Source organism: Carassius auratus, unplaced genomic scaffold (assembly GCF_003368295.1).
Source record: "Carassius auratus strain Wakin unplaced genomic scaffold, ASM336829v1 scaf_tig00217130, whole genome shotgun sequence".
Taxonomy (NCBI): Eukaryota; Metazoa; Chordata; class Actinopteri; order Cypriniformes; family Cyprinidae; genus Carassius; species Carassius auratus.
Window position 1 is genome coordinate 179,273 of NW_020528909.1, and position 25,544 is coordinate 204,816.

The 25,544-nt window shown below is 38.5% G+C and overlaps 1 protein-coding gene and 1 non-coding gene across 3 annotated transcripts; both read right to left on the minus strand.

The window, feature by feature from the left end:
* Positions 1 to 377: 377 nt before the first annotated feature.
* Positions 378 to 25,131, minus strand: LOC113100048 (uncharacterized). 2 transcript variants are annotated; one of them, XM_026264916.1, is made up of 8 exons: positions 25,065 to 25,131; positions 5,646 to 5,969; positions 5,221 to 5,544; positions 5,005 to 5,076; positions 3,744 to 3,794; positions 1,401 to 1,429; positions 879 to 947; positions 378 to 742 (listed from the first exon to the last, which is right to left on the minus strand). In XM_026264916.1, the coding sequence occupies exons 1-8, from the start codon at positions 25,123 to 25,125 to the stop codon at positions 623 to 625; spliced, it is 1,050 nt and encodes a 349-aa protein (XP_026120701.1). In that variant the 5' UTR covers positions 25,126 to 25,131; the 3' UTR covers positions 378 to 622. The 2 variants fall into 2 exon arrangements, 1 of the variants encoding a protein (XP_026120701.1); XR_003289567.1 differs by lacking the exons at positions 3,744 to 3,794; positions 5,005 to 5,076; positions 5,221 to 5,544; positions 5,646 to 5,969; positions 25,065 to 25,131 and adding an exon at positions 1,621 to 1,888 and having other exon boundaries at positions 674 to 742.
* trnae-uuc (transfer RNA glutamic acid (anticodon UUC)) lies at positions 9,959 to 10,030 on the minus strand. The gene has a single exon. It is a non-coding gene; the product is annotated as a tRNA-Glu (tRNA).
* Positions 25,132 to 25,544: the final 413 nt, after the last annotated feature.

Genomic DNA, 25,544 nt, shown 5'->3' on the forward strand with positions numbered 1-25,544 from the left:
TCATGCACATCCATTCCCTGGGATCGAACCCATGATAGCATGATTACATATCAAGGTATAACGCAATAATCTACCAACTGAGCTACACGAAACGCAAATCACAGTGCAAATAAAAGAGTACAAATCATTAATATGAAAATGCCGATGGGGCGTAATTGTAGTAGATGCTTTGATGGGTCGTATTTCAGGGATTTGGACAAACGACCCATACGAGTGTATCTGTTGGAGGACAAGGTTGGATTATCATTGCTGTCTCATTGTGATAAACACTTACATCATCATGTAGCTTAGCTGTTCTCATAATTAGTGCAAACTGACAGTTAATTTAGCTGTTAACTAGATTAGATGTTAATTATATCCAGGATCAGCTAATCATCTCACTTCCTGATGGTTTTTCAAAGCTAAATTGGATTGGATGACAATGATCTAGATTTAGTCTTTCATAAATCTGGATCACTGCTGCTCTCCGGATCCCTAATAACACAATAATCTGACCAGAATCAGCAATAACTATTAATAAATCAGAGCTGGTTTCTCAACATGTGATATTATTATAATGGCAGTGAAAGAAACCATCAGGAGTCACGGTTCATTCTCCTCTGCTCGTGTGGTTTCTGTATAATTATTTGTCTGATTTGTGATGGTTCTTGTTCACAGAGGCATAAAGTTGACTGCAGTTTTCCTGAGCTCCAGCTTTTGTTCCTCTGATGGAAGCGTAAGTCACTTTATCATCACAGCGAACCTGAATCAACATCACAGTCTCTGTTTCAACCCACAGTTATTACAGAATGAGCTTTGAGCTCAATTCAAGACAGATTTCTATAAGAATAAAACTAATACAGGTCATGTTGAGGGAAGATAGAGAAGTGTTTGCTCACCTTGTTCTTCTTGGCTCTGTTTTTACTGCGCACAGTAACTTCAGTATAAGTCACATCATCTGTCTGCTCCTAAACACGAGTGAAAATACATCAGATCAAGCTGTTAAAGACTCATCCATCACTACTGTGTGAAGAAGACTCATTATTCTACTGCAGATGTTTAGCTCAAATATCTGTAAAAACTTCAGTTTCAGTAAAAATCTATCACACAAACATGAGGTTATGATGAAAGATCAAGTGACGTGAAAATTAGCACAGTAACTGTCAAATATACACATATATGAAAATATATATTAATTACTGAAGATGAATCATATTGTTCACTGTGAGCAGGACGAATGGAAATGTTGATTGTGTCATTGTTTCCTTTATATTTCTTTCTATCTGTGAGCTTTAGAGCAGAAACAGTAGAAATACACTAACTTGTCCTGATCTAATGTGAGTAATAAGAGTGTGATATTTCAGAGTCAGTCTTCTGTGGAGCTTATGGTTATTAATAACTCATAGATCAACAAAACTCACCACAGAGTCATCAGTCTCTCTTCTGACATCTGAAAAATAATGACATGAGAACAGTTATGATCAAACTGTCTCTAATGCAGATGACAATCAGTTTCTAAAAGAGTCTAGAAGAATCCTAGTGCTGGAATAGAAACATTATTTCTGTTAACTCTATGATTTCTCATTTTATTTGAAATACTTTTCCTGCTGTTACAGAATATGAGAAACTGTAAAAACTCACCAGATCTTTTTTTACGAATCAGCCAAAGAATCAGAGCAGGAAGAAGAAGAGCGACCGAAACACCGACAACAATCACAATCACAATCACTGAGAGAGAGACGATAGAGAGACACGACTGTATTACTGTGTTTCACCAAATATAGAGAGATAACAAACTTCTAATCAGTGCTTTAAGTGGCCCAAAAGAGGTTCCTGTACTCTATTATAGCCTTTCTTCTTTTTTGATGACTCCCCTCATCCCCGGAGCTAACAACAACTATATTGAAGGGGTTTTATATGCAGCAGTCAACAGACGACCTTATAAAAATAATAAATCCTTTTATTAGTTTGTGGATTAGCTTGAGCTACTGAACATAAATCAAATGTGCAAAAGGATTTTGAAAAAATACCCTGAGAAAGAGCTACTGCATTACTTCATTATCTTGCGTCTGTCCTGCAGTGATATCATTCAGGCTTGGTGGGGAGCAAGGGGCAAGGAACTCGACCGGAAGCTGAAGTCGGGTGGGGGCTGCCATCTTGTAGCAGAACTTCACTTGCGTTAGCATTCCCATTGACTCCCATTCATTTTGGCGTCACTTTGACAGCGAATAACTTTACATCTCGAGGCGTTTAAAGACTCCGTTTGTCCATTATTTATTTCTAAAGATACACGACAATGTATAAAGGGCTCCATTACCTTCTATGTTACATTATGGCCCCGTATAAACAGTTTTTGTAAAAAATAGGCTAACGATTGCGTCCTAACCACTCGGCTCTCTGTCGCATTACCGTACAGACAGGAAGAGAACCTCGCAGGCAATTAACTTAATATGGCGTACTGGCGTTACATTTTAAAATACTATACAAAATAAATAATCAGAAGACTTACTCCTGCTCACTCACGACAAAGAACTCCCCGCTCAAGCTCGCCGTCTCTGCAAGATTAACGATGGCAGTTTGCACGCGCAGCCACTTAGAAGATTTACATCTGGCAGACAGGTTGCTGACCTCGTCAAGCTTCGTTTGAGTCTGCGCGTCAGAAACGGAAGTGCTAAAAAACGCTAAAAATGGGCTTCACTTGTCTCAATTGACTTCCAATGGGGTCGCTGTGTCCATTTCTTTTACTGTCTATGGTGGGGAGTCACCTGATTCTGACCGTGATGTTTTAGTTCTCAGAGTCTGAATCCAGGAGAGCATATTAAGTGTTGTTCACTGTATTTGTATTATTACCGAGCCGAGTGAGCGCGGTTCACACACCCTCTCAGGTCACGTTGAGTTGTTACTTACAGCGGCAAAAGCGGCGCACACTTTTCACTTGTAAAACTCAAGGGTGTATGGGTAATGTAGTCTCTGCTCTCGGTGGGTGAATTAGGAAGCTTGCATTGTGAAGGGCGCTCTGAAAAGCAGCAGCGCAGGAAAAAGATTAAAACCTCTATTAAAACAGATGTCTAAATGAGCGTACCGGTACACTAAAAGCACGTTCTGGGCGCACGGAGAGGTGGCGGTACACTCAAGAGCTATATTTGGAAGTGATACTGAGAACCAGTGCGTACCGGCCCACTTAAAGCACTGCTACTAATGCAATGATAAATGACACATTTAACAGCATACTTATCCTTATTTATCAAACTTGTGATTTTATTGTAAGTTTATTACAGCTGTGCTTGTTCTCTGAGCTGCTGTCACTTAGTTCAGTAGTTATAAAGCCTACATTATCTCAAAGCTTACAGAAAAATATACAATATAGTCGATTAAACACTGCAATAGTGTTACAGTATTAATATTTACACTGACGACAGCAAACCACAAAACCAGCGAATCATACTAACTTCAGTTAAAACATGCAGCTGATCATCTGAAGATCATATGTAGTGAAATAATGAATAAAACACAGTTTATCATTGCATCTGTGTTCACTGCATGAAGAAACAACCAAACCATGAGCTCTGCTCTTCAGCACAATGGATGGAAACCAGAGAAACTTCAACAGAATAAATCAACATTAGACTCGACTTACAAAACACATATAACTCTTCATTTTCATTTCTTTATTTCTGTGAAACAGCTCTTTCAGTTTAACTGATTGAATATTGTCAAGAGTATTCAATAAAACTCACAACAGTGAAAGTAAACTGTGACTGTACCTTGTGTAGATGTTTCTGCTGGAGTCAATGCTGTTACTCTTTTAGTTTGATCTGTAAAGATGACATTACCTCAGATGAATCATAAAACATGACGATCATATTTTAGTTAACACACAAGATACCTCTAATATAACACAATGTAAAGTACTGATGTGAGAGTCACTGATGCTGTACCTTCAGTTTCATCTGTGTTTGTAGTTGTGCGATGCTGAGAGTTTGTGCTATAGACTGGAATCAGTGCTGAATGAGTTAAATCAGTTTGATCTGTAAAGATGAACGTTAGCTCAGATTCATCATACTGTAGAGAACATGACAGTCATGTTTTATTTAGTTAACACACAAGATAACTCTTCACTGATGTGAGACAGAGTATGTGAACGGAGTGGAGTGGCAACAATTTCCCCTCCGCGCTCAGAGCATTTAATAATCACTCCGCTCCAGCTCCACTCCGGGTTCACAATTTCCCGCTCCTGCTCCACTCCGCGCTCAGTAAAACCAGAAACACCGCTCCGCCTTCGCTCCGTGGCTAAAGTATTTAAGTATGTTTGAAATGTTATGTTCATAACGTAGCCTATATTAAAATAAAAAATAAAATAACAGGAGTGTTTCAAAGTGGTTTAGGCTATTGTGTGCAAACTTTTTTTTCCTACCACATGCCAAACTAATAACATGGATGTCAGCATTAATATAATTACTGTATTCTGCTGTGCAAATTTTGTTTGTGATGAAAATAACAGTACATTTTTATTTTATCTACAGATCAATGCATTTCTTACAGATTTCTGCTCATTCAAAATCAGATACAGATGAAGTAACACTGTAAGATTACATTTGTTTGAATGCGTTATTGCGAAAGCGATTGTGTGTGAATGTGCTGTAGCTGTTTAAATCATGCTTCGACCCGAAAATATTCAGTAAAAGGAACAAACAAACTCCTTGAGAACTAACTTTTAACTTCCCGCTCGGCTATTGTCGTCATTGTAACCTTCTGATTTGAGAGATCCATCTGTATCAAGCTATAGTTAAATATGTTTAACGTGAATACTTGCTAAATATGCAGTTATATTACGGGCCGTTGGCATGAATTGTACTCGTGATGGAGCGGTGGTGGAGCGCTCTTGGTGGAGTGAAAACCACAACGCTCCGACTTTTAAAAAATCCGCTCCTCGCTCCTGTCAAAATCACACCGCTCCACTCCATGCTCCGCTCCCATTCCGCTCCGCTCACATACTCTGATGTGAGAAAGTCACTGATGCTGTACCTTCAGTGTCATCTGTGTTTGTAGTTGAGCGATGCTGAGAGTTTGTGACTGCTGTCGTTGAATCAGCTTGATCTGTAAAGATGATGTTAGTTCAGATTCATCATAGAACATGACGATCATATTTCAGTCACTTAACACAAGATAACTAACATTATCTATCATTATATTAGCACATCTAAGACTCTTCTACATCTGATCATGAGATTGTTTTCTCACCTGAGATCTTGACAGTGTATGAGACTGAGGTCTTGACTTGATCTCTCTGAGTAATATTACATCTCCACTCTCTGTTGTGATCTTCATTCTGGATTATTGTCTTCAGATAGCTGATACAGTGATCTGATGAGAATGATATCTGATTTCTGGAGTCTGAGTTTGTCAGTTTATCACCAGCCTGATTCACCCAGAACAGATCAATTCGCTCAGAACGGATCAAATCATCACAAGAGACTTGAGCATATGATGAATATAAATACAACTGACAGAAGAGAGTCAGAGAGAGACCTGCACTGATCTCAGTCTGTGACGGTGATGAAGAGACTGAAACACAGAATAACACACACATCTGACAATTCAATCATCACGAGAAGTTAAATGAAGAATTTGCCCTTTTTAAATTGACCACATAATCATTAAATTACCATGAAGAACATGCAGATAAACACGAGCATCAGGACCTTCATGTTGATCATTCACATATTGTTGGCAGATGTAAGATCCATAATCTTCTTCTGTGACGCTCTTGATGTTCAGAGAGCAGTCAGACTCCAGACTCAGTCTCTCATGTCTCTCTGTGTCTGTCTTCTTTCTCCCTGAATTAATCAGTTCAACTGCTGGTGAATAACTGAATCTGTTATTATAGATCCATGTAGTTGATTTACAGCCAGGAAGAGCATTATTACAGGGCAGACGGACATCTTCACCAGAACTGATGAACACATGAGCATCATCCACTCCACTGAGACCTGAAACACAAGAACACATGAGTGATTATTATGATATATTAATAAATTAAGACATAAAACACAGCAGCATAAAAATCAGAAGATTCGGATCATACATTATTTTTTCTTCACTTGATGCAGACAACACACTCTCCAGAATAAACAGTTTGTCTGTATTAGAGAGCTGTTTGAATCACAAACACACTCTTAACATGAAGATAATTCAGCATCAGCTGTTTGAGTGTGAAAGCGTCTAGTTTCAGTGCGTTCAGGAATAATCCAGTATGTTCTGTTTGTAACACAATAATAAACTCATCATGTTCAGATGAACTCTTTCTCAGATTAATTCACTAACTGTCTTGAAGAGAAAACACAGATGTCTTTACCTGTGAGAAGTGAAGAGAGAAAGATCAGTCCCAGCAAGTGCTCTGAACTGATGGAGAAGAGCTGCTTTACATTGTTCATCAGTGTGAGAACTGCACATTAAAGCACAACTGCTCTGAACTCGATCTAAAGGCTATTCTGTGTTAGTTTCTCACCTTTCTTTCAGTCGTTTCCTGCAGGCCATTAAGTTCTAGAAATAAAATAATTAAGTTATTAATGATAAAACTGCTATGTTACTGTAAATGTTTCCACTATCCGTGACTCACTTGTAGAAAATTAATTCTAAAACAGTTTTTAAAGTATTTTTACACGATTAGCATCAACTCCAGCTTGGTCAAACAGAAAGTCTTCACACACACAACATGAGCATCTTTATATTCATCTTTATATATATATATATATATATATATATATATATATATATATATATATATATATATATATATATATATATATATATATATATATATAGTACAGACCAAAAGTTTGAACACACCTTCTCATTCAAAGAGTTTCCTTTATTTTCATGACTATGAAGATTGTAGAGTCACACTGAAGGCATCAAGGGCTATTTGAGCAAGAAGGAGAGTGATGGGGTGCTGCGCCAGATGACCTGGCCTCCACAGTCACTGGACCTGAACCCAATCCAGATGGTTTAGGGGTGAGCTGGACCGCAGACAGAAGGCAAAAGGACCAACAAGTGCTAAGCATCTCTCGGGGAACTCCTTCAAGACTGTTGAAGACCATTTTAGGGGACTACCTCTTGAAGCTCATCAAGAGAAAGCCAAGAGTGTGCAAAGCAGTAATCAAAGCAAAAGGTGGCTACTTTGAAGAACCTACAATATGACATATTTTCAGTTGTTTCACACTTTATTGTTATGTATATAATTCCATATACAGGTGTAATTTCAAATGTTTTAATTCATAGTTTTGATGCCTTCAGTGTGGATCTACAATTTTCATATTCATGAAAATAAAGAAAACTCTTGACCAAACTTTTGGTTTATACTATATATATATATATATATATATAGTTTAAAAAAAATCTAGAAATTCTACATAAATATGAAAATGAAGGCCTCATAACAAAGCACAAATACAATATGGAACGACAACTCATTCACACTTTTTTAGATTTTATTGTTTTGATTAATCTCTTTTCCCTTCTACTTGTTTGGTTTCTGTTTCAGTTTTTCTATAACCAATTCTCACTATGTGTTTCCAGATCCCTACTATCACTACCACTCTCAAACCACACATCACACAATGTAGCCTGGGCAATCTTAACAACCTGCACACTTTGCCTATGTTTGCTAATACACTACTTTCTTTTTCTATTGATCTCTGGAATTGCCAGTCTGCTGTAAACAAAGCAGATTTCATTACTTCTATTATTAGTCATTCAAGACTAAATCTCATAGTCCTAACAGAGACCTGGATCAAACCTGAGGACACTGCTACACCTGCAGCACTCTCCAATAATTTCTCATTTTCCCACTCCCCCCGTTTGACTGGAAGAGGTGGAGGGACTGGTCTGCTCCTCTCTAATGATTGGAAATTTAACCCTTTACCATCTCTGGGTATCAACAGATCCTTTGAATCTCATTCAATTACTGTTTCCTACCCTTTTAAAATACATTTTGTAGTTTTCTATCGACCCTCAGGACCACTGGGTAACGTTTTAGATGAATTAGATGTGTTGCTCTCAACCTTTTATGAGGATGGTACTCCCCTAGTTATGCTTGGAGATTTAATGTTCTGGTTACTCCACTGCACACGTCGGATCACTTCCTCCTCACTCTTAACCTCAACATGGTCCCTGACACATCACTTACCCCTCCACATGTCATCTGTTGATGCTAACAGTGCTACTGATACTTTCTGCTCCACTCTTACATCTCATTTAGACACTGTTTGCAACTTATCTTCCAGGCCAGCCCGTAACACCCCTTCTGCCCCTTTGGTTATCTGATGTTCTACGTGAACACCGTTCTAAGCTTAGAGCTGCTGAAAGTGTGTGGTGCAAATCCAAAAATACTACTGACCTTATTGTGTATCAGTCACTCCTATCTTCTTTCTCTGCTAATGTCTCCTCAGCCAAGCTCATATCACCAGGAAACTTACACTCATTTACATCCTTCTCTTCACTCTCTGAGGCAGAAGAGTCAAAATTCATCCTTTCTAATCACCCTACTACTTGCCCTCTTGATCCTATTCCATCTCATCTCCTTCAAGCCATTTCTCCTGAAGTTATACCTGCACTCACTCACATCATCAACACTTCCCTCCACACTGGTGTTTTTCCCTCATCATTTAGACAGGCACGTATAACTCCACTACTTAAGAAACCAAACCTTAACCCATCTCTTTTAGAGAACTACAGACCAGTTTCCCTTCTTCCTTTTATTGCAAAAACACTTGAGACCACTAATCTTCTCTGTCTACATGGCATCATTGGGTTCTGTCATTCAGAAACATGGCTTTTCATACCACTGCTATGCTGATGACACTCAACTCTACCTCTCATTCCATCCTGATGATCCGACGGTAGCTATTCGCATCTCAGCTTGTCTAACAGACATTTCTTGCTGGATGATGGACCATCACCTTCAACTCAACCTTGCCAAGACAGAACTGCTTGTGATTCCAGCAAACCCATCGTTCCATCACAATTTCACCATTGAGTTAGGCACATCAACTATAACTCCTTCAAAAACAGCTAGAAGCCTTGGAGTTATGATTGATGATCAGCTGACTTTCTCAGACCACATTGCTAAAACTGTCCGATCCTGCAGATTTGCTTTATTCAACATCAAGAAGATCAAGCCCTTTCTTTCAGAACATGCTGCACAACTCCTTGTTCAAGCTTTTGTTCTGTCCAGGCTGGACTATTGCAATCCCCTCTTGGCAGGTCTTCCAGCCAGTTCTATCAAACCTTTACAATTAATTCAGAACACGGCAGCAAGATTAATTTTTAATGAACCAATAAGAATACACATCACACCTCTTGTTTATCAATTTGCACTGGCTTCCAATAGCTGCTCGCATCGAATTCAAGGCATTGATGTTTGCCTACAAAACTACCACTGGCTCTGCACCCCTTTACCTAAATACATTACTTCAGACTTATGTGCCTCTAGAAGCTTGCGTTCTGCACACACACACACACACACACACACACATAAGATCTCTAACACTAGCTTGCTCTATTATTTTACTATTACATCTGTCTTCTTTTTATTAGTTATATTATTTAGTGAAGTGAAGTGAAGTGAAGTGAAGTGAAGTGACATTCAGCCAAGTATGGTGACCCATACTCAGAATTTGTGCTCTGCATTTAACCCGTCCGAAATGCACACACACAGAGCAGTGAACACACACACACACTGTGAGCACACACCCGGAGCAGTGGGCAGCCATTTATGCTGCGGCGCCCGGGGAGTAGTTGGGGGTTCGATGCCTTGCTCAAGGGCACCTAAGTCGTGGTATTGAAGGTGGAGAGAGAGCTGTTCATGCAATCCCCCCACCCACAATTCCATCCGGCCCAAGACAAGAGCCCACAACCCTTCGATTGGGAGTCTGACTCTTTAACCATTAGGCCACGACTTCCCCAAAAGGAGCATGCATTCCCATACCGGGAGTTGAACCCAGGTGGCCTGGGTGAAAACCAGGAATCCTAACCGCTAGACCATATGGGATTTAAAATCCCATGCTACATGTACTGTGGTAACCTAACTGAGACTTGTTGTAAAACACTTATATATCATTGCTTTTTTTGTTGTTTTTTATTCCTTTCACTGTTCTCATTTGTTAGTCGCTTTGGATAAAAGCATCTGCAAAATGAATAAATGAAAATGTAGATTGAAAAACATATGTGCCTGCAATCAAGATTTAGTGACAACTTGTGTGGTATTTCTGCAAATTTATGTGGGATTATTGCAAGAAAATTTGTTTTAAATGTATATTATAATGTTTCAATATATATTTACAAAATATATATCAGAAAAGTTGTGAGAGGAGCAGTTAACCACTTCCAGAAAATTTATATTTGTGGTCAATGTGACCCCAAAAATTGAAAGAGTAATTGTAAAAAAAAAATAAAAAAAATAATAATTAATCATACAAATATATATATGGTACTCAATGGCGCCGCACATGGCTGCTTCAGTGCTTGGCTCTCCAGTGTTTGTGCTGTTTTTGTTTGTTTTTCCTGCTTTTTGTTTAACAAACACGATCAGTTTCACCAGGGATGAACTGCTGAACATTCGGCAGAACACACCACAAGATCTTTTACCGGATTTAAATTATTCAGACGTTTTATTGAACGTTGTTATCAGAGGAGCAGCGGCGCTGATCAAACACTTCAGGACGCGCAGACGGGGGAAGCGAGCGGGAGCGCGCGTCAGACTCAGGAAGCGCGGATTTCGAACACCGTTGCCTAGCATCCATCTCGCAAATCTCCGCTCTCTACCCAACAAAACAGACGAACTCCTTCTGCTCTCTCGGACAAATAAGGATTTCTCTCACTCTGCTGCTTTGTGTTTCACGGAAACCTGGCTGAATGACGCCATACCGGACAGGCTTGGCATCTGCCGGGCTTTCAGCTGTTCAGAGCGGATCGCGAATCAGAATCAACGGGGAAATCGCGCGGCGGCGGGACATACTTTTACATCAATGAACGGTGGTGTACAGATGTAACTGTGTTAAAGAAGATGTGCTGTCCTGATCTAGAAATGCAGTTTGTCAACTGCAAGCCGTTCTATTCGCCACGGGAGTTTCATGCGTTCATTCTGATCAGTGTTTACATCCCTCCGCAAGCGCATGTGAGCTCAGCTTTATAGAAACTCGCTGATCAGATCACAGACACAGAACAACAACACCCGGACTCTGCTTTAATCATTCTTGGGGACTTTAACAAAGCCAATCTCTCCCGTGAACTGCCAAAATACAGACAGCATGTTACATGTCCCACCAGAGACAGTAATATATTGGATCACTGTTACACCACAATAAGGGATGCATATCACTCTGTTCCACGAGCAGCTTTGGGACATTCTGATCACTGTCTGGTTCATCTTAAATCGTCCTACAAGCAAAAACTTAAATCTGCTAAACCTGTAGTAAAGACTGTGAAGAGATGGACCAGGGAAACAGAGCAGGATTTACAATATTGTTTTGACCTTACTGATTGGAGTGTTTTTGAAGCTGCTACCACCAATCTGGACGAACTCACAGAGACCGTAACATCCTATATTAGTTTCTGTGAGGATATATGCATTCCTACCAGGACTTATTTAACATTCAACAATGATAATGTGATTGGTCATAATGTGATTGGAAAATGGCGGCAGGTAGCAGCAGAGTGGCAGGTACTGTCTTACCTCCCCTAAACCATACTGGGAGACCGCCAGGTTACCATAAAATACGACATGAAACTTGGGCTCTTCGGCGATATAAAAACTTTGTTAAAATCAATACATGCTTACGCCATGTTACCTTGCTGTTGCACCTGCTTTTTCTGATGAGCACACAAATGCGGTGGAGCTGGTGTTCTACCTCTGAACGTGCGCTTATGGACTCGCCTGGAAAACTCGCTGTCGGCCTGCCGGTGGATTCATGGAGCCAGTATATCCTATACTCAAGTGTTCTGGATGATGGTCGAGCGAGGCGTGTGCAAAGTGAGCTGCATGGACACTCTACAACATTTGTGTCAACAAAGCGAGGCCCAGCCATCGTGCTTTGCGCATTTCTTCTTTTGTGCGGGGATGTCCACACAAATCCCGGACCGAGGTCTTTGGACATTTGCCAATCAGCTGATCCTGACATCTCTAGATCTGCGAAGTGTGCTGCTTCTACTGGCGTGGGAACTCGAGGTAATCCTCCAATAAACAACATCAAGCCTTTTAGCAATGTTGGCCAAATGCCGATAACATCGTTCCTGCACAGATCTCCAACACTCACCACACAAACTACATCGTACCTTAAACAGCAGCAGATGAAATTGTTCCAGACTGTAAATCATGCGAGTGTGTTGTGGGACGCAAAAACGAAGCCAAAAGGCATTTTTGGTGGACATCTGAATGTACGTAGTATTATCTCAAAAACCGAACAACTTGAACATCTACTGACGGACTCAAACATCGATTACTTATGCCTTACAGAGACTTGGTTAACCCCAACAACCCCTTTATCTGTTTTTAATATTCCAGGGTATAATGTTTATAGACGGGACAGAAGGAAAGGCAAAGGGGGCGGAGTCTTGATCTATGTGAAAGATAGCATTCAAAGTCAGCAAATAGTCTTTCCGGAAAACAATTTGGAATGCGTGGGAGTAAAACTTACGCTATCCCCCGAAATGTATTTTGCTGTCTTTGCAGTCTACCGTCCTCCAACTGCCACAAATGAATTTTATGATTGCCTAAATGTTATACTTAAACAATATGGGAAGATGGAAGTTATTCTTTTGGGTGATTTTAACTTAAACTGGCAAGATAAAACACGTAGGAAAAAGCTTAAAGATATTGCCAAAACTTTTCAGATGACACAGATGATACATAAAGCCCACAAGAATAACAAAATCTTCCCAAACGCTTTTAGACTTAATTTTCACAAATAAACCAGACAGAATTAGAAAGATTTATAACCTCATCACTGGGTTATCAGATCATAATCTTACTCTGGTCTCTAGAAAATTATCAAAAACACGTTTTAAAAATCAGAACTCAATGAATGGGAAATCCATGCCTTTTATTGCTTCAAAGGACATGGCCCTCATTGAAAATGAAATTAAACAAATAAACTGGCATGACACCATTGGTAGTCTGCCCTGTTAGCCAGCCTGTGCTGATTTCATGTCAACCATTAAAGGCATTATATTAAAGTACACCAGGAAAAGGGGCAAGAAAACAAATAAAAAATATAATCTACCCTGGTTTAACATAAATCTCTGGGAGTTAATGAAAAAACGGGATGCTTCTCTGAAAAAGTTTTTAAAATCAAAATTAAATACTGATCATCTAATTTTTAAAAGTTTACGAAATAAAGTCACACAACAACTTAGAAAGGCTAGAGCAAATTTTTTCAATGTTATTAGTGAAGCAAAAGGAAACTCTAAAAAGTTATGGAAGAGCATTGACAAATTACTTGGAAGGGAAAAATCAGCAAATAAACATTTAAAACTCATGGTGGATGGCTCTATCCAGGATGATGATAAGATTATTGCGGAATGTTTTAATGATTATTTTATAAATTCGGTACGAGAAATGAGTCTAAGTTCACCAAAAATTCAACTTACACAAGCTTTAACCTGTAATGATTCTGCTTTTAAATTTTCCCTAATCAACACAGAGAAAGTTGAAAATGTAATCTCACTTCTATCTAATAGTAAAGCTAAAGATATATATGGTTGTGATACAGCTTTTCTCAAACAACACAAGACATCTATTATGATACCTCTAGTGATGATTATAAACAAGTCATTTAACGAAAATATTTTTCCCAGTGTATTTAATCCTGCCATTGTCACCCCTGTTCATAAATCTGGGGATACTCAAGTGGTCTCTAATTATCGACCCATCAGTATTCTCCCAGCTGCATCAAAGGTAATCGAAAAGGTTGTGGCAGAACAACTTATAGCACATCTAGACTCTAAGTCCTTTTTCCATCCTATGCAGTTTGGTTTCAGAAAAAAACATTCCACTGAAACTGCATGTTGCTACTTCCTTGAGGAGATTAAAACTAGCTTAGATCAAGGAGGAGTGGTGGGAGCTGTCTTCTTAGATTTACGCAAAGCCTTTGATACAGTTAACCATGAGGTACTGATACACAAATTGGCCAAATACGACATTTCCACTAACGTCCAAAATTGGATAAAATCATACTTGACAAATCGAAAGCAATGTGTGCAAATAAATGGCACATTGTCTACGTCTCTTGTCTCTACTATGGGAGTACCACAGGGGTCAATTCTAGGGCCACTGTTGTTTTGCTTATATATTAATGACCTGCCTTCAGTCTGCAAGGGGATAAATATTGTTATGTACGCTGATGATACAGTATTATATACCCATGGGAGAAGTGCAACAGACGTAGCCAAAAAATTATCAAGTGTCATGAGCAAGGTTAGCCACTGGTTACATGACTCATGTCTTACATTAAATGTGGAAAAAACTGTAACTTTGTCTTTTACAAACCGGTTTATACTTAAAACTTATCCGGAAATTTTAGTAAACGGCCAACTTATAAGGCATGTAGATAAATTTAAATATTTGGGGGTAACTCTAGATTCCACACTTAGTTTTAAAGGTCATGTTAAGAACTTGTGTAACAAATTGAAATTTAATTTAGTAAATTTTAGATATATAAGAAACTCCCTCACCACTGAAGCATCCAGTACTTATTTAAATGCAATGATCATCCCCCACTTTTTGTACTGCATTACATCCTGGTCTCAGGCATGTAAAACAGTCATACAACCTTTAGAATCTTTGTATAAAAACTGTCTCAAGATCCATGATAAAAAAACACGTTATTATCATCACTGTCAAATACTCATCAAATATGATATACTTAGCTTTGATAATCTAATAAAACACTCAAACTTGACTTTGCTACATAAAATCATATATAGTGCTACTGCTCCCCCTCTGAAAAAGTTTGTGACACTCTGCTCCGAAAAAACAGTGCGAACAACTAGAAGTGTCACAAGGGGGGAGTGTAGCATCCCACAATGTAAAACACAATTTGGGAGCTCCTCCTTCTCATGTGTGGCAATGAGGCAGTGGAATACTCTTCCCACGGAACATATTTTGTGCACAGATTCTCACACTTTCTCATGCCTGACAAAGAGTTGGTTGCTAAGTAAGCAAGTTTGCACTCATCTTTGAGATAGTATACCTGTGTGTGTGTGTGTGTGTGTGTGTGTGTGTGTGTGTGTGTGTGTTTATGGGGTTGGTGTGTGGGTGTGTGCTTAAGATGCTACTGAACTGTTTAAGTGTGTTTGTTGGAGAGAGAGGAGATAGAGAGTAAATGGGTTGATGGCCTCCCTGGTTCTGTTATTTACAAACTTGTTTGTCTGTAATCTCAATGGACTTCATTTTATCCATAATTCTGTGAAATTTTATAATTGTTATTTTTTTTAATTTGTCATACCTGCCCAGGGACTACAGGTGGAAATTAGCAATTGTTGCTATAACCTGGCCCAAGACATATTTTCTTGTTTAACAAGTTTAATGTTTATTTGTGCATTGTCCCTGTTTCAAATAAAATAATTTCCATTCCATTCCATTCCATAAGCCATGGTTTACAGTAAAACTCAGACATCTTCGTCAGGTCAAAGAGGATGCCTACAGAAATGGGGATAGGGTCTTGTACAATCAGGCCAGGAACACACTGAACAAAGAGATCAGAGCTGCTAAAAAGACCTACGCCAAAAATTTGGAAGACCAGTTTACTTCCAACGACTCAACTTCAGTGTGGAGAGGTCTAAGAGCCATCACAAACTACAAGACACCATCCCCTTGCACTGAGGCTAATCAACGACTTGCTAACGACCTGAATGAGTTTTATTGTAGATTTGAAACCCCCAACACCCATTCTGACCATCTCCCTACACAACCGTTAACAGCTCCTGCAATCCCACCCTCCACACCTCCTGCTCTTCAAATCTGTGAAGATGATGTGCGCCAGGTCTTCAAGAAGAACAAAAGAAGAAAAGCACCAGGCCCAGATGGTGTTACACCAGCCTGTCTGAAAATCTGTGCTGACCAGCTGGCCACCATCTTTTCACAGATCTTCAACAGATCCCTGGAGTTTTGTGAAGTGCCTTCCTGCTTCAAACGATCCACCATCATCCCCATCCCAAAGAAACCCAAGATAACAGAATTTAACGACTACAGACCTGTGGCTCTAACGTCTGTCGTCATGAAGTCGTTTGAAAAACTGGTTCTGGGTTATCTGAAGGACCTCACTGGACCCTTACTGGACCCCCTCCAGTTTGCTTACCAAGCTAACAGGTCCGTGGATGATTCAATCAACATGGGATTGCACTTCATCCTGCAACATCTGGACAAAACAGGGACTTATGCGAGGATCCTATTTGTGGACTTTAGTTCGGCATTCAACACCATCATCCCAACAGCCCTTCAGACCAAACTGACCCAGCTCTCTGTTCCTAGCTCTATCTGTCAGTGGATCACCAGCTTTCTGACAGATAGGCAACAGTTAGTGAGACTGGGGAAATTCACATCAGACAGCTGCTCTACCAACACTGGTGCCCCTCAGGGATGTGCTCTCTCCCCTCTGCTTTTCTCCCTGTACACCAACGACTGCACCTCTAAAGACACCTCAGTCAAGCTCCTAAAGTTTGCAGACGACACTACAGTCATGGCTGTCTGGTGCAGTCTTAACAACCTGGAGCTGAACACGCTCAAAACAGTGAGATGATCGTTCACTTTAGGAGAAACCCACCTGCACTTTCCCCACTCACCATCATGAACAGCACTGTGACTGCAGTGGAGTCATTCAGATTCCTGGGAACCACCATCTCTCAGGACCTGAAGTGGGACAATCACATTGACTCCATTGTTAAAAAGGCCCAGCAAAGGTTGTATTTCCTTCGCCAGCTGAGGAAGTTTAACTTGCCACAGGAGCTGCTGAAACAGTTCTACTCGGCCGTCATTGAGTCTGTCCTCTGTACTTCAATAACTGTCTGGTTTGGTTCAGCAACAAAATCAGACATCAGAAGACTACAGAGAACTGTTCGGACTGCTGAAAGGATTATTGGTGCTCCCCTGCCCACCCTTCAAGAACTGTATACATCCAGAGTGAGGAAAAGGGCTCAGAAAATCACTCTGGATCCCTCACATCCAAGTCACCCCATCTTTGAACTTTTGCCATCTGGCCGGCGCCTCAGAGCCGCAAACACCAGAACAGCAAGGCACAAGAACAGTTTCTTCCCCCAGGCAATCTTCCTCATGAACAGTTAATTGTTCCCTACTTATGCTTATAAACGTGCAATATCCTTATATTTATTTGTTAACCCTCCATCCTAGAACATTCCTGCATCTCACTCAATCCTGTTCCATTATCATTTATAGCACAATTGTTTATACATTTATTTATTTGACAATTTGTAAAAATCTCTCTTTTTTTTTTTCTGTGTGTTCTTGTCTCTGTGTACTGGAAGCTTATGTCACTAAAACAAATTCCTTGTATGCGTAAGCATACTTGGCAATAAAGCTCTTTCTGATTCTGATTCTGATATATATATATATATATATATATATATATATATATATATATATATATATATATATATATATATATATATATATAATGGATATTGATCTAGGTGTTGGGGTAGAATTCTGCCATCTGCTGGTTAGAGAAAATTTGTAGAAATTAAACTTTTTTGGAGAAAAAAAGAAAAGAAAAAAGTGTAATGACCCTATATATCCATCAGAGGTCCTTCAGGGTATCTATGAGCAGCATGCCCTGAAGATACTCAAATTATTGACAAATAATAATGTTGGCAAAAATTGGCAAAATAATGATGTTTCAAAATGAGGGTAGTTTTTGGATCAATTTTTCCTACTGTAATGACAGATTCCCTGAGTCATAATGAGATCAACGATACCAATGAAGCCACAGTCAATCAAACCAGAGAGTCTATCCTATCATTATCACTTCTAAATATTCTGTAACATCACTTACAGCCGCTAATGCATTGCTATATTAGATTAGCCACAAAGCTAATACCATGTTTATCAGTGGAAGAGCGCGGACGTTAATAAGAGGTCAAACAATAACGTTAGCGTTTATCTTATTCTAAATATATCTGCAGTGTTTCTCCCACATAATGACCGTGTAACTGTGGCAGGGGGGGGCGTGTAATAAGTCAATGACTAGAAGTTATGAAGATATGTACAGCGTGAATTAACTTGTTTGAAGGTGGTTCTTCTCAAAATTGACAGCGGTGTGTTCATGACACTAACGTTAACCATTCAACTTCGAATTGATTCCTTAATCTTCCGGTAACGGTTGGCTAACTTTATGTTCGTCAGCGCATGAGATTTTTTGATTCAGACTGCACAAAGAGAAGACGAGAAGATACACAGGTCCATTGTGAATGTGTCTGTGAGAACAAATATAGTGTAGTTACAGTAACTACAGTAGGTGCGTCAGAAATGATTAAACCAGAGGGGACATGTAAATAAATGTGAGCTGAACACGTGCTTTTTTCTTTTGTTTTCTTTTTTACAGATTGTTTCAAAGCAGCTTTACAGACATAACAGGAAAATGTTGTAATAATATTGTTAAATATAAGTAGGTAATAGGTCAAACCTATTACTTGACAACTACTATATATATATATATTTCTCAATTTTGCCTATGTAGGAGATCCCTGTTTATTATTATTATAATTCTAATGATGACATGAGTAATGATACATGGTGATATTATATATATATATATATATATATATATATATATATATATATATATATATATATATATATATGTATATATATATATATGATCATTAGAAAAAATATACTTTTGATGTGCAATTGTTTAGTCATTGAGACTGTAATCTAAGGCTTTTTTTTAAAACATAAATTCCTTCTGGAAAATGGTTTATACAGCCCACATACTTAGAACAGGCAGATATTTTGCTATTAATTGTTGTGTAAGTGCAGTTTATAGGAAATTAGTCTAATATCCAGTTTATTTTCAAAATCAAAATATCGCTTATAAATCGGCTCTTTTCGAATTAATATCGGCATCGGCATCGGCCACCAAAAATCCATATCGGTCGGGCTCTATTAAAAACACATCTCATCAATTTTTACTTTGTCGGAACAGCAGCTATGCTAATGATGTCTCTATTTGTTTCTCTTTTTCTCTAGGATTTATATCCCTTGGTAACTAGGATTTACACAAGCTCAAATCTGGATCCAGAACACCTGAGAAGAGATGATGCTGACCCTCAGAGGACCTCAGATGATGCTAACACTGAATCAACAAACAGAACTAACAAATATTGCTACAAGTTTTAATGCTTATAATAATTGCTGTTAATAATATTAATTGTATGGCTGACTACGTCTTGTATTAATTTTTCTGAAAAATACTGTCATTCGCACACAAACTGACAGTTTTTTATCCAGAGAAAAAGAGAAACAAATAGAGACATCATTAGCATAGCTGCTGTTCCGACAAAGTAAAAATGATGAGATGTGTTTTTAATTGAGCCCGACCGATATGGATTTTTGGTGGCCTATGCCGATGCCGATATTAACTCGAAAAGAGCTGATTTATAAGCCGATATTTTGATTTTGAAAATAAACTGGATATTAGACCCATTTCCTGTAAACTGCACTTACACAACATTCAATAGCAAAATATCTGCCTGTTTTATGTATGTGGGCTGCAAAACATAGAAACAAATTGAGACATCATTAGCATAGCTGCTGTTCCAACAAAGTAAAATTAATTAGTTTAACCCAAGCTTAAGAATAAGAATGCACATTTGATCAGATACAACTACACTCAAAATTTATGAGATGCATTATTAAAATGCTTGGCGAAAGAGATGCGTTTTTAATCTAGATTTAAATAAAGAGAGTGTGTCTGAACCCCGAACATTATCAGGAAGGCTATTCCAGAGTTTGGGAGCCAAATGTGAGAAAGCTCTACCTCCTTTAGTGGACTTTGCTATCCTAGGAACGACCAAAAGTCCAGCGTTTTGTGACCTTAGGGTGGGTGACGGGTTGTAGCGTGGTAGAAGGCTAGTTACGCAGGAGCTAAACCATTTAGGGCCTTATAGGCAAGTAATGATCATTTGTAACTGATACGGAACTTAATAGGTAGCCAGTGCAGAGACTGTAAAATTGGGGTAATATGATCATATTTTCTTGACCTCGTAAGCAATCTAGCTGCTGCATTTTGGACTACCTGTAGCTGTAAACCTGTAAATATCTTTTAAATATTTAACATACTCTGTTAGCTTAGATCATTTAGAAGTTTAATTTGGTCTCGTTGAGATATATAGCTGAGTATCATCAGCATAACAGTGGAAACTTTTTCTCTAACATTTTTCAATTTGATAGGGACAACAGCTTCTATTAGAGAAAATAGTGCCCATGTTGTCAGTCATTTCATATAGTTCATATATATTTTGGGTACAGATAGCAGTTGAGATAGATCAGGCAGGTTATTTGTGTATCTGTCTTTGGTGGCTGGAACAATAGTTCTGCCCGGACGGTAACGCTGCGACAAATAGTTAATATTGGTTATACGCAGCATGCACGATACAAGGAAATGGTGTGTAACATCATCACTTTGAGATATGATATCTATATCAGTAAGATTGTTTCCATTTGATATAATTAAATCTAGTGTATGATTACAATCTACAATATTTAGTAGTAGCTTATCTATTAGCTTACCTCTTTAGGAGTAGCTTAAATCTAGTGTATGATTAAAACAATGAGTGGGCCCGGTGACATTTTGCTTGACTCCAAAAGAGTTTATTAGGTCAGTAAACGCAAATCCTACACAGTAGCCAGAGCAAGAGAAACAATGGATTTATTTTGCATATCTAACAGTGTAACATTAAGCCGAAGTATTTCGAATGAGTTAAACCTGTATCCTGTTTTCTTGGTAACACTGAGAATATCACTATATATTGTTGCAACACCTCCGCCACGAACAGTCTGACGGGTTACATAGAGACTACTGAACAAGACAGAAAACAAGAGAGCATGAACACAACACAAGCCAGTACACGTACCAGACATCCCAACCTGCAAAAAGTCATTTCAGGGAGGTATCCCGAAGACCCCCCCCCCCCCACACACACACACACACACACAAAAAGGAGGAAATACATCTCAGCTGTAGTCACCTTCTCAGTGAGACTTTGCCTATCTGAATGGGAGAACTTCCCTGCTCTTAGCCTCCCTAACATGTTGCGGTCCCTAAAAGATATAGCATAAAATATTATTTCTATAAGCTATAGGCCTATGTAATTATTCGTTAATTATGTTTAAATATATGTAGATTACTTTACTATTTATATAATCTGCTTATATAATTTATGTAAACTGCATTTATTTATTTTCCATTGCAACTTTAAATGGGTCTAAAGAGTTTGTTGTTTTCATGTAGCCTTGGCAACTAGCCTGAATAATATGCAGTAAAATGTGTTTTATACTTATTTTTTTTATTTATTTTTTTTGTGGCACTTTCCCTCTGCCATGGTGCTCCTGTTTCTAGATAGAGTTTTTTTTTTATCACAATAAATAATGAAAACAAATTCATGATTTTAAGTTTCAGGAGAGAATCTGCTCACTGCTGTCTCCACACTTCCATCAGTAAACATCTACAGTTCATTTATTCAATGTATTTCTGCAGATGATTATGATAATAGTGATTATGGGATCATCATATTCCATTTACGGTTTTACAGAGATGTTTTGCATCTAGTCCAGAGTCAAGATCTACTTACAATCTTGAGATGGTTGACAGCCGTTCTACTTTCATATCTAAAATAGAGTATTAATTATAGCAGCTGTAGTGTTTCAGATCTGTGATCTCACTGTTGAGGTTTGGAAACACGCGAGTTAGACCGCAGTAGAGCAGAGATCATCTCTGAACCCAGTTTAGACATACTGTGAATTCTGAATCATTCTGATGACAGTTTCTCTTCTTTCTTTCAGTGAGCTTCTGTTTGACACTAAACTCCTTTCAGTTAACAATGGAATGATGATATGTAATCATCCAATCATGGGTTTGATCCCAGAGAACACACATGCTCATGAAATGTATATGCTCTATAAATCATAATTTTGCATGATTGCTGTGGGGGAGTTAAGGTGGGTTTCGTGTGGTCATTCGAGTGAATAAGCCACCTTGTAAAATATGTACGAATTACTGTGAGATCGGTATGAAAAGTCAATACAGATGCAACACGATACTGTCATTATTTTTATGCCCGCTAGAGGCCGCTCTAAATAAAACATAAATATAGGTCATAATAAGGAAGACGTGTACAGTAATATTTCAATTGTTCTAGATTCCTGTTAATTTAATTTCAATTTAATTATAATTCCTTTTAATTTGCGGGAAGTCGTGGCTTAGTGGTTAGAGAGTTTGACTCTTAATCCTTAGGTTGTGGGTTCTAGTCTCGGTCTGGCAATACCACGACTGAGGTGCCCTTGACCTAGGCACCACAGCATAAATGATGCCCACTGCTCTGGGTGTGTGTTCACAGTGTGGGTGTGTGTTCACAGTGTGTGTGGTTGCGCTTTTGATGGGTGCAAAGGACACATACTTGGCTTAGATTTTGTTTAAGAGATTAATTGTTTGTTTGCTTGTTTATAAATTCTATGAATGTATTTTATCTCTTTAATATTATTTACCCAAAACATGTTGGGCCCTATCATACACCCGGCACAATGCGATGCAAGGTGCAGCACAAGTGTGTTTGCTAGTTTCAGTCTGGCGCCATTAGCATTTTCTCGTTCAGCGCCACGGCGTTTAATTAGCTAATGCATTTGTGCTCATTTGTTCACCCATGATTATGCTGGTCTAAAAAAGAGGTGTGTTCAGGCGCATTGGTGGCACATTGCTATTTTAAGGAGCTGAAAAAAAAAACAGCTCAAACCTGCTCTAATATCTGGCAATAAAAATATTTTATTTGTTCTAAGAGCGTATCACTGATCATAACATAGATGTGCTCTGTTTGACAGAAACCTGGCTAAAACCTGATGATTACATTATTTTAAATGAGTCCACCCCCCAAGATTACTGTAATAAACATGAGCCACGTCTAAAAGGCAAAGGGGGAGGTGTTGCTTCAATTTATAACAACGTTTTCAGGATTTCTCAGAGGGCAGGCTTCAAGTATAACTCGTTTGAAGTAATGGTGCTACATATAACATTATCCAGAGAAACAAATGTTAATGATAAATCCCCTGTTATGTTTGTACTGGCTACTGTATACAGGCCACCAGGCCACCATACATACTTTATTAAAGAGTTTGGTGATGCTACAGTATCACATCAGACAGTGCACTATAGACCCCCTGAGGAACAGGCCCACTCATTCTCTACTATAGGAGAGGAAGAATTGTATATTGTATAAACTTGTTAAATCATCTAAACCAACAACATGTATGTTAAACCCTATACCATGCAAGCTCCTAAAAGAGGTGCTTCCAGAAGTCATAGGTCCTCTTCGGACTATTATTAATTCCTCATTGTCATTAGGATATGTTCCCAAAACCTTCAAACTGGCTGTTATTAAGCTTCTCATCAAAAAACCACAACTTGACCCCAAAGAACTTGTTAATTATAGACCAATCTCGAATCTCCCTTTTCTGTCCAAGATACTAGAAAAGGTGGTATCCTCACAATTACATTCCTTCTTAGAGAAAAATGGTATATGTGAGGATTTCCAGTCAGGATTTAGACCGTATCATAGTATTGAGACTGCTCTCCTTAGAGTTACAAATGATCTGCTCTTATCATCTGATCGTGGTTGTATCTCTCTATTAGTTTTATTGGATCGTAGTGTTGCCTTCGACACTATTGACCACAGAATTCTTTTATATAGACTTGAACACTGTGTTGGCATTGACTGAAGTGCATTAGCATGGTTTAACCCTGAGGTCTAAGGGTATTTTGGGGGGCTGGAGAAGTTTTGTCATTCCCTGACATTTGTGCTTTTTTCAGTTGCTTATAAACATCTAAATGGCTTAAGTCTAATATCACTGTAATCAGCACAAGCTGGGCCATAATAATATGTAGCCATAATATCATTGATCATTGTTCTTACAAACATGGACTATTGTAATGGGCTCCTCACTGGCCTTCCCAAAAACACCATTAGACAGCTGCAGCTCATCCAGAACCAGAAGATCTGAGCATATCACACCAGTCCTCAGGTCCTTACACTGGCTTCCAGTTACATTTAGGATTGATTTTAAAATACTTTTACTCGTATATAAGTCACTAAATGACCCAGGACCAAAATATAATGCAGATATGTTCACTGAATATAAACCTAACAGAGCACTCAGATCATTAGGATCGAGTCAGTTAGAAATACCAAGGGTTCACACAAAACAAGGGGAGTCTGCCTTTAGTTACTATGCCGCCCGCAGTTGGAATCAGCTTCCAGAAGAGATCAGATGTGCTAAAACACTAGTCACACTTAAATCTAGACTCAAATCTATTTAGCTGCATTTACTGAATTAGCCCTGTGCAATGTCCGAACTAATTGCACTGTATTTTACGTATTCACTGTATTTTATGTAAAATCATTTCCTATTTCAAACCGTTTTAAATTAATTTTAAATCAGTCCGTTTTTTTTACTTTTCCAAAGTATTGCTTGTTTTTATTTTTGTATTATTTTTTTCATGATTATTTTACTTTTTTTATGTAAAGCACTTTGAATTACCATTGTGTACGAAATGTGCTATATGAATAAACTTGCCTTGCCTTGCCTATAAATCCAGGTATGTATGGAAAATTTCATATGCATATTTCTATGGCCACTTTGTGCGTACACAACATTTATAAACGAGATCACTGGTCACTATGTCCAGTATCAACAGTGTGTTCTGAAGCACAACACAACTAATAATAAACTCATCATGTTCAGATGAACTCTTTCTCAGATTAATTCACTAACTGTCTTGAAGAGAAAACACAGATGTCTTTACCTGTGAGAAGTGAACAGAGAAAGATCAGTCCCAGCAGACACAAGTGACACTTATCAGCCATCTTCTCTTTCTGTCAGTCTTCCTCTTCATTATATTCTCTCAACTCTTTCTTTAAATACTCTCAGTTCTTCCTGTGTTTGTTCACTTCCTCTGATCTACAGACTGAGTGTTTAAATGCTGTTTTATAGTGAGATGAAGACATTTGCATAAGTTTTCTAAATGTTCTAAAAGCCAGATGTGTTTTGAAGGCCTCTTGGTCTGATTGTAACTGTATGGAGAATGAGTAAAGATTATTAAACCGTTGACAGCTCGTGTGTAATGTTTGTGCCACTTTGTAGATGGTGAGGGGAGTAACACACATTAAAAAGAAATAAATAAACAAAACCTGTCAATATGCTTATTGGATGATGTGTGATAACAAAACTATATTAAAGCTACATGCAGCAATGAAAGGGCCCTCACACCCGGGCTCAGCGCCTT